We start from the raw sequence: 10,263 nt of genomic DNA, 5'->3' as shown, positions 1-10,263 counted from the left end.
CTATCTGGTTGTATTACAGTATAACAAAGAGGGAACTCCTGATGTCTGGGACCTGTATGGATCCATCTCCTGTAAAGCTGAGCTGGAGGGGGCACAGCCAGACATAACACTGAGTGTTTCTCACACTCCAGAGGGAAACAATCTACCCCTCGACCATCTCATTATCCACCCGTGTGTTCAAAGTGCTGATGCCACAGCCATCAACATGGGTAGGTCACGGGCACCATTTATACCGAAGTAGGAATTTAATTTGGAAAATGTTTTGATGGCTAGGGTTCTGTTGCCATAGGAAGAGAATTTTGGTAAATGTATTTGTTCTTAGAGGAGGGTCAACCATGTATACTGTATAGTTGATAATATTAGCGTGGCCCGGGTTTAATTTCGTTATATTTTTGGTCATCAATGATAGCATTGAAATTGAAAATCCAGCGAATATCATAACCATGAATTATAATATCCCTTAAGATATATTTACAGATGCAAAAGTAAGAAAGTCTACTAGAACCTCAAACAGAGGGTGTGGCCTAGATATGCCTTTTTTTACACCTGTTTACCTGTTGACTGCAGAGTAAAGATGATAAAACAACAATTCGATGTCACATTTTATTTTATTTATTCAAAACATTTTAAAATAAATCATTGACATGCAAAAGTACCCAGGTGGGCACAATATTTTTACCTGCATGGTCATGTTGTGCAAACATTTAATCCCCATGAACTAATTCTGATCAGGGTAATGTTGAAATAGTAGCTTCCCAAAATTAAACAACTACACAGAAGATCTATCGTGTTTATCTTAAACTTACTTGCGTGAAGCTTTAGCTGTTTATATAAGCATGTTATGTAAAAATCGGAATTTTTAATATTTCCTTGAGTATAAAGTGACAACCTTCAGGTAATATACAAAAAAAATATCTACATGTCCTATTTTTTAGGAAATTGCATTTGAAAATTGGATTTAACATATGATTATTGACAAATATAAAATGGAAATTGATCAAACAAAGTCTTAGTGAATACTGTCTAGTATCCCAGAAGTCACTACTTCAAGAGTGTCAATATGGGTTTTGACCTTTTCCAATTTCCATATCAACAATTTGTGCACATTATTTACCTGTAGTTTAAGAGATTTTACTGTAGAAAAACAAAACTTCTTTCTAATTAGAGAACTACCCTTTGGAGCCAGGTGGCAAGTACTGGTCAATATTTGTTCAGGAGTTACCTCCCTTAAACTGCTTATACTTACACTTACAATACTCAATACTAGTACTGTTGTCATGAAAAATAGTGTAAAAAAACTCAAATGGAGGGTGCAGGCTAGATATGCCTTTAATACACCAGTTTTCATTATAAACAGATTTATGATACTATAAAAACACTTTAAAGGCATTTAAGAAAAAGAAGTTCTGATTGAAGTGATAACAATAGCTTGCCAACTTCACATCTGTATTTTTATTGGTTGATTGTTTCCGCACACATACCTTCTACATACATGTAATATACACACACACATACATGTAACTTCTACATGTCTACTGCATTGTACAACATACACGTTTTGTACTTACTGCATTGTTTAACTTTCTGGATGACCCGTCCTCTCTCTCTGCAGATAATTTTATATCTTTTGTGTCGCTAGATGACCTGTCCTCTCTCTCTGCAGATAATTCTATATCTTTTGTGTCGCTAGATGACCTGTGTTTTTTTCTCTGTAGATGATCCGTCGGACATGAGAGCCACGCCCCGTCGTGTACGGTTTATACCCCCCACTGAGATGTTCATTCTCTGCCATTACACTGTGTCCTGTTTGAAGGAGGTACCCATAAAAGGCTCTTACGAGATGAGGGTAAGAATTTACACCGACACCGATGCTCAGAGTATATTCAAAGAAAATTAACATCATGAAAATACTAGTTTAACCCACAGTTTAGTCTAGCACAGCTACCAGTTAATGTAGATCGGGAAATGTTCGCCCAGTCAAATATTCACCCTTTTCCGAAAAAATCCATGTTCTCCTAGTGTTAATCTCACCCTAACATGCTGTTTCTATATGTTGCATGTTGTATACTTAAATTCACTGTCATGATAAATAGGGCAAACAAAAATGAAACTTAATGTGCGGCAAATATTTCCCAGTCATCCGGATGAGTATTTTATGGGGGATGAAAATTTAATATGACACTGGTATACAGTATATTTTGCTAGCACCAGGTTATTCGAATTTAAAAAAGATATAAATAAAAAAACAAAATTAAGTCAGTTGTATAACCTGTTAGAAATTTAACTTTTTATTTCTTCAGATGGATGGAAAAACTGCCAAATTGACTGTCAAGTTAAAAATGAGTGAAAGAGTAAGAAACAACTTGGAGTATTGCGAACTACAGATTCCTTTTCACAATAGGTTTGTACCATCAGAAATTCACAACCAGTCGAGACTCAATTCATCACATATGTTATTCACTGTTACTACTGTACAGTTTCTTTTTTTCTAGTGATGATACCTGGTAATTTGGTCCATATCTTTAAATAACAGAAAATATATTCAGTCCAAACCTTTGTCATATCTCTAATGTAGTATAGCATCTTGTTATGTTACAAACATGGAGCCTCAAACTTTAATTTTTGTGTACTTGGTAAATCTGCAAATTGTTGAATCAACAGAAATGATTTTTTACATTGCATATATAAAATTCAATGAATTAAGAAGTTATGCTGTTTGAATTTGATAATTTCTATGAACCTTAGAGTTAAAATGACGTAATTCAAGAAGTGCCATATTGCAACTAAGTTTGAGGTCTAGCTTGCGTTTCCAAAACCTGATGTTTATGTTTCTATTACGAAATTTGTATTTACAAAAAATCTTCTGAATTTTTCACATAATTACAAAAAAAAACACAATTCAACTTCAAGTTGGATTAGAAGGACATACTTTTTAACAATTTTGTAGAAGTTTTGTTGAACGATAATGTTTTGGTAATGGTATACATTTTGTATGTTAAATTGACTAATTCACATTAGAACCGAAATTGCAAACATAACAGTATGTTTACATTTCCACTGCAAGTTCCTCTATAAGCATGACCTGTAGAAATTGCGCTCATAGTGTTATGAATGCAATTTGATCAGGGCCATTTTGAGGCTTCGCCTTTTGCCTTGAATGATATAAGTCAAGCTTTAGAAGTAATTATAACAGGCTTCATGGAATATGAACCAATTTGCATTCATACCGGTGTAACAGCCACTTCTTCCCCGGGGAAAGAATCAGCTAGCCTATTTCTTCCCCAGGGAAAGAATTAGCTAGCTGATTTTTTCCCCGGGGAAACTTTCAGGTGGGGAAGGAAATGACTTCTACACCGGCATGAACATTGAAAAAACGGCATTCAGTCCTTATTTGAAGTGAATGATACTTTTGCATGGTAAAGAATTTTGTTCACATAATACATTAAATTAATTTACTAGACAGGACTTTTGCCATCTAAAATATGAGTCGTCAAACCTATCTTTTAATGATATAACAGACTATACATCCTGTCTCACCCTGGTGTGATATATTTATGAACATAGCATTTAAACTATGACCTTATGATTCAGAGGTGTAATTGGGACATATGACGCCACACCTAGTCAGGGAAGTGTGATGGTCTCCCCTGATCGGCGGATCCTCGTCTGGAATGTTGGTAAGTTGGTGATGTGTAAACTATATTTTGACATGTTTTGTGCTCAAGTTTTCTCCCTTAAAATATTTTCTATATATTGTCTAATAATTCACAATTTAGTACTTGAATGTAACAAACCATCAATTCTGATGCACTTTTCAAAATTATCATCAGTTATAAACAAAACATGAGTAACTGTATGTACAGTAACCCAGGTTTTTGACAGGAAGTTAGCATACAAGATAGAAACACTACGTTACAAAAACAGTCATAAAAAATATGTAGAAAATATCTTAGAATATCATATGAGAAATGCTGAAAAAATATAGATTATCAAGTATGATCTATCATGTTTTTGCTTATTTTGGTAGCTCAGTCGGTAATAGCGATAGTATAATGATCTGAAGTCTAGAGTTAAATTCCTGTTCTCATGCTCAAATATAGATTCTGTGCTCAAACCAACTTTCTTGTGAATCACTTAAATCTTATGAAACGATAAAAAAGTTCAATGTAAAAATTGAAAACAGTATTCAGCTTTACATCTCTATAAGTTTTTTTCCGAATCATTGACAAAATGGGATTTCTTTTATCAATTTATAACTTGAACAAGAAATAATGCTTAGGCACAGAATCCATGCTTGAGCATGAGAATGGTTTCATGAATACGAGCCCAAATGTACTGCTGTTGAATTTTTCACTCTCAAAGATTATTGTTGATTTTGTTTTGTTTGCTTCATTTTTTTTCTTTTTCTTTAAAGTTCCACAAGGCCTGGGCCCGTATTCATGAAACGGTTCTCATGCTCAAGCATGGATTCTGTGCTCAAACCAACTTTCTTGTAACTCGCTTTAATCTTGTCAAAGGATCAAAAAGTCAAATGTAAATATTGGAAACAGTTTTCGACTTTAAGTCTCTTCAATGTTTTTCCAAATCATTAAAAAAGAACATTTTTTATGAATTTATAACGGAAAAAGAAATTAGGCTTGAGCACAAAGTCCTTACTTGAACATGAGAACGGTTTCATGAATATGGATCCAGATTTCCTATTCAGAAATTATTTATCAAAAAGCTATAGTCATTCCAGAAAGAACAGTTTCCAAAGCATAAAATCAGTTTTTAGCAGTGGTACTCATGTATAAATATGGTCTTGTTTTTCTTTGTGATCAGATTTTATTTGAAAGGATAACACTATTACCTTGTATTTATGTTTATAGGTCAGAGGTTCCCCAGCAAGTCCTTGTCCACAAGTCTTGATGCTACTGTCCATTTCACGGACAGTAAGACACCAGGGGCCCACGAAGACGCCTTCTGTGTGGGACAGAACTCCTACGCTAAGGTAAGATTTATTTTATTTTCTTGTTTTTTATGATCAAGTGGGTAACACTTCGGCCTTCTATGCAGGTAGCTGGGGTTCGATCCCCGAAGTCGTCGTACGCATGGAATGTTAAGAGGAAGTGTTTTTCTCTTGCTCACACAACTCCAACAACCCAGGTGGTGTATAAAATGGTCTGGGGTGGATGTTGCGGTATCTGTGTTGTAGCATTCAAGTGAGGTGGCATTATAAACGATGCCGTTGGAAGCACGGTTCCACTACAAACAGAACACAATACATCTCCAGCACACACGCAGGCATACACACATAGGGAGATATTAGCAAGGTGGCATAGGACTAGTAATTAGCGCCTGATAAGGCAGCTCCTGCAAATTCCTCAAAATTGTATGCTTATTGTATAAATTGTATATCTATGTATTGTAAGGCGCTTTGAGTGGCTTATTCTAGCTAGATAGGGCGCTATATCAAATGTTATATTTTACTATTTTATTATTTAATGAAAGACAGTGTATTGTTTTATTTGATTGATTAATATCTTTGTTTTGAAGTGGTTGTAAGCGCGAGTTTGTCAATATTTCAAGGAGGTATTTTTACATCAATGTGCCACCTCCAGCACAGATACACACCTACGTGAATACATTACACACATGGTGGCACACCTTAAATTACCTTAGCTGTTAATAGGATGTGTAACCCTATAAAACCACACCAAACTCCTCAAGTTTGGGGAAATTTGTGTTGGACTTTTAAATATGCTCTTAAAATAACTGTGTAGATATGGCTTATCTTTAGAAATGCTCCTTAAAACTATCAGTTTATGCTCTAAAAATGTATAGCTGATATGGAAATAGAATTCAGAGTAGTAGGAAAATAATAGTGAAAGCATTAAACCACTTTCCTTTAAAGAAGAGAAATCATTCTCTTTTCAATCCCGAGAAATGAAGGTAAACATATATATCCATAAAATATTTTAAGACTCTGTGTCAAGGACTGACATAGGTTGATCCCAACTCCAAAATTCAAATTTGTGTCTAACATTACACAGGAATTAAAAATTATATTTATTGTTCTAAATGTGGTCAGCGTAACGCACTCGCCTTTCACCAGGCGGCTGGGGTTCTATGCCCAAGATCGTTATAGGGTCACCTGCCCAAGCACTTGGTCTTCTGGTACTCCAGTTTCCTCCCACATTAAGACCCTCTGCCCGCTAATCATCTGGGCCAGCAAGACTGATTAATACAAGTTGAAATAACTTGTTTCATAATCATTGTAATATAAATGTTTACACTTTTTTTTTCTTTTCAGCTGTTTTTCAAAATTCCAGATTTTACTCATTCCGGATGTCAGATTGATCCCAAGTCTGTACAAGTATCTCCCAACGTCAAGTTTAAACTAACAACAGGTACTGTTCTCATACAAACAATAAAGACTCAAATATCTAATGCTTCAAAACATAAAAAAAATTATTACATCTTAGAGTACACTCAATTGTGTCGATCCAGAAGTGATTTTTTTTTAAATGATGGCATGCTATCATGATGTCATAGATTCAATGAGTCATTGTGACATCATACATTTGTATGTCAGTTCTTCTACCTCCGAAGAAGCAAGATGGACGTTTACTTGAAACAATTGTTGACTTTTGCCCTTGAAGAAGGCCAGAAGGCCGAAATATTGGGAGATAGAGTGACATTTGTTCTATTGTTTTTATCCCCCACTCAACCAGTTGGAGGGGGATATAAAAATGGGGTCCGTCCGTTCGTTGAACTATGCATCTGGTTAAGAAGAATTGCTCTCATCTATATCTTGCCTACTACAAGGGCTATGTTGATTATACTTGCATCAATTGTGTATCTAGGGTTGCTCTACTGAATGCATATTGCATATGCTAATTTTGACCTTTGTTTTACGTTTCATGTTTTTAATAACTTTTACACTGCAAGCGGGAGATATCGATGACATTGTCTTCTTGTTTTTATTAGGGTTTTTTCCTTTGGGAAATCATCTGTTGTTTAATATTTAACAAAAAGTTATTTGTTTGCACAAAAATATTGCATAAAGAAGACTTCTTGTTGCCCTGATCTATAGCTTTAGAAAGAAATTTTCTGTACCTAATATAGTTACTTTAAATCTTTTAGTTCAATGAAATTCATCTGAAGTTAGAGGCAGTAATGGATTCTTTTGTTCATATTGGTTTACAAAATTATTTTGTTATACTTTTTTCAGTGCAGGAGTATTTGACCGGAATGGAGTACAAAATCTGGAACAACCTTGGGGACTCCCTGGTCAGCAATGTCCCCCACTCTGTACTGGCCGAGGTCAAGGTCAACGATGACATCTGAACTATATTGACATATATAATATTAGCTCATCTAAAGAGGTCAAGGTCAGCGATGACAACTTAGACTTGTTGAGTTTCAAAACTCATCTAGTGAGGTCAAGGTCTCATCTAAAGACGTCAAGGTCAACGAGGACATCTGAACCATGTTGACATTTATAATTTGTTTAGAGAGGTCAATGTATCATCTTATGAAGTCAAGGTCAACAATGACATCTAAAATATATAGATAATTTTAACTCATTCAGCAAGGTCAAGGTCAATGTTGATATCTTAACCACATGAACATTTTTAACTCATTTAAAGGGGTCAAGGTTCCTCAAGGACATTTCTAAAACTTGTCTGTTGAATTCAAGGTCAATTGTGGTATCTGAACCCTTTCACCCCTAGGTGACTTGCGTCCACTATTGTCTACAGTGGTGAAAGGGTTAACCACATAGACATTTGTAACTCGAGGTCAAGGTAAGATGACGGTCATCTTACCTCATGGATATACAATGTATATAAAACCAGTTTATAGAGGTCAAGCTGAGGGTTGGTGATACCATGTACGTCTGTTAGATGTAAGTTTCCAATCTATACAGTCTAAAGTTAAAATCGACAATAGCACGCTTACTGCAAGTACAGCATAGGTGAAGTCGAAAGGGGAAAATGCATTCTTTATAGCAAGTAGAAATGGTATATTGCCAGGTCATCTGTTCCCAGAAAAACACAGATTTATTTAGGATTGAGAGTGATCCATATTCCTCTTGTGTACATGTACAGTTAATTATACTGCCACGTATTGTTCAGTGTAGTGTTGTCATTATAGAGAGTTTGACACTCTATTAAGGGAGACATGTGAAAGAATGTTCAGAAAAAAATGGAAAAGGGGACCATGAAATATTTGGTTTGCATGATAAAAAGTGAAACAAGGGGCATTATATGTATGTTGAATTATGTTGTGAATTGAAGTGATAGCTGTTAACTTAGTTATCACAGTGTAACACTGTGGTGTAAAGCAAGGAGTTGGTTAGAGACGTAAATACTCAGAGACTAGAACCATGACATGGACACAAATTAATTACGTATGTATCAGACTATTCTGAAACTGCGTCAAGAGAATGGCAGTTGTTTGTATTACGCTCAGTGATGGTAGGAAGTTCAAATGTTAGAGTGTGAAAGTTGTAAACTACGAAATTGTTTATGTTAGAGTGATGACCATATTCAGGATACATGTAATATGTTTCAAAAGGGTATGGGACCAAATATATGTATTGTTACTTTGATGAGGTTGTCCTATATACGTATACATTCACCAATCCACCAAGTGCCACTGTGGCTGAGTGGTAAAGGCATATCTTATTGTTACGATCGCTTGCCCTACACCAATGGGTTGTGCCGCTGGTTGGTGGTTTTTCTACACGTACTCCGGCTGTCCTCCACCACCAAAACCTGGCACGTCCTTAAATGACCATAACTGTTATATGTAATAGGACATAAAACACAAACAAACCAATCCACCATCCAAGCTGCCAATTGTATTCTTTATTCCCTTCATGACTCAGATTAATGATGACTCCAAAGTGATAAACCTGTCAAATTTCATATTCTGTGTTGATGGTTATTACCATGATTATTAAATATTGCATTTATTGACATTACCTTCTTGACTTACAATACCGTGGTATATTCTGTGTTGATGGTTCTTAACTAGTACTAGAATAGTATATATTGATGGTTCTTAACTAGTGCTAGCATATTTTCTATGTTGATGGTTCTGATCTAGCACTATAATATTCTATGTTTACAGTTCTGTACTACAGCAAGAATATTCTATATTGATGGTTCTTACCTACAGTGTAGCACTTGACTATTCTATGTTAATGGTTCTTAAAAAGCTCTAGAATATTCTATATTGATGGTTCTTACCTACAGTGTAGCACTTGAATATTCTATATTGATGGTTCTTACCTAGCACTAGAATATTCTAAGTTGATGGTTCTTTATAAGCACTGGAATATTCTATATTGATGGTTCTTACCTAGCACTAGAATATTCTATGTTGATGGTTCTGAACTAGTATTAGGATATTTTGTTTAAATGATCCACTTGTAACTATTTGCTATGTTGAGTGTTCTTTACTATTTCTAGGATGTCCAGAAAAAATCCTATTTGAAATAACCAGGATACATTGATTTTATTTTCTTCAGGAATCATAATTTCTGGATCTGGATCAGCTAGAAAAACCAAATATGATGTACTAATTGTAACTGTTAATTTCAATTTTTAATTTTCATCAAAAGACCAAGTCAGAAATGAATGCTGATAAGAACAAGTGACTGTGTAAAGAATCGCCAATAGAGAATACCCTAAAGCAAGTTAAGAACCATCAATATTCAACATTTAAATGGAAAACTTATTATAAGTCAAATTCTAATGAGAATGCACTGGTGCTTGACACACTAATACACATCATAGTGTGTCCAGCACCGGTGAAAGAGTTGTAAATTTGGTTTTAAATCATTCTTTGTCAAAATTCTTTATATTTTGCTCCTCAAGTATCAAAAAAGAAGACCACCAACACATTTAGTGCAATATACATTCCTTGGATACAGGTTTAGGTATTTGTGAATACATGGACCTTCCTTCAACTACAGACGTCAAGAAGGGGGTCATAAACTGTCGAGATAAGATATTCCGTGGATGTACAAAACTGTTTTATAAATGTAATTTGTTGATTATCATGACCTATTTGATATGTGTTCACAAATAAAATATTTTTACAAGGCTTCATATATCGTTGGACATTTTTTTGTCTTATCAAGGAGAACCAAACTGGTAAATTTACCTGCTGTGTTACAATTGCAAGGCTTGCTAAGATTTCCTTTCATCCATTTATTGCAAGCAACATGCAATCTTGAAATAATACTTAACCAATAGTGTCAAAGTACATGTA

The 10,263-nt window shown here is 34.9% G+C and overlaps 1 protein-coding gene across 1 annotated transcript; it reads left to right on the top strand.

The window, feature by feature from the left end:
• Positions 1-19: 19 nt before the first annotated feature.
• On the top strand, positions 20-10,091 carry LOC110466135 (AP-5 complex subunit mu-1-like; the record flags this gene model as incomplete). Its single annotated transcript, XM_021522465.1, has 7 exons — positions 20-209; positions 1,716-1,846; positions 2,301-2,401; positions 3,592-3,677; positions 4,869-4,990; positions 6,293-6,389; positions 7,214-10,091. Coding segments are annotated over 7 exons (843 nt in total), but the record flags the coding sequence as incomplete, so codon positions are not given.
• Positions 10,092-10,263: the final 172 nt, after the last annotated feature.

The sequence above is a fragment of the Mizuhopecten yessoensis genome, unplaced genomic scaffold (assembly GCF_002113885.1).
Source record: "Mizuhopecten yessoensis strain PY_sf001 unplaced genomic scaffold, ASM211388v2 scaffold11119, whole genome shotgun sequence".
Taxonomy (NCBI): Eukaryota; Metazoa; Mollusca; class Bivalvia; order Pectinida; family Pectinidae; genus Mizuhopecten; species Mizuhopecten yessoensis.
Note: the sequence above shows the minus strand (reverse complement) of the source record. Positions and strands in the feature narration are given on the sequence as shown.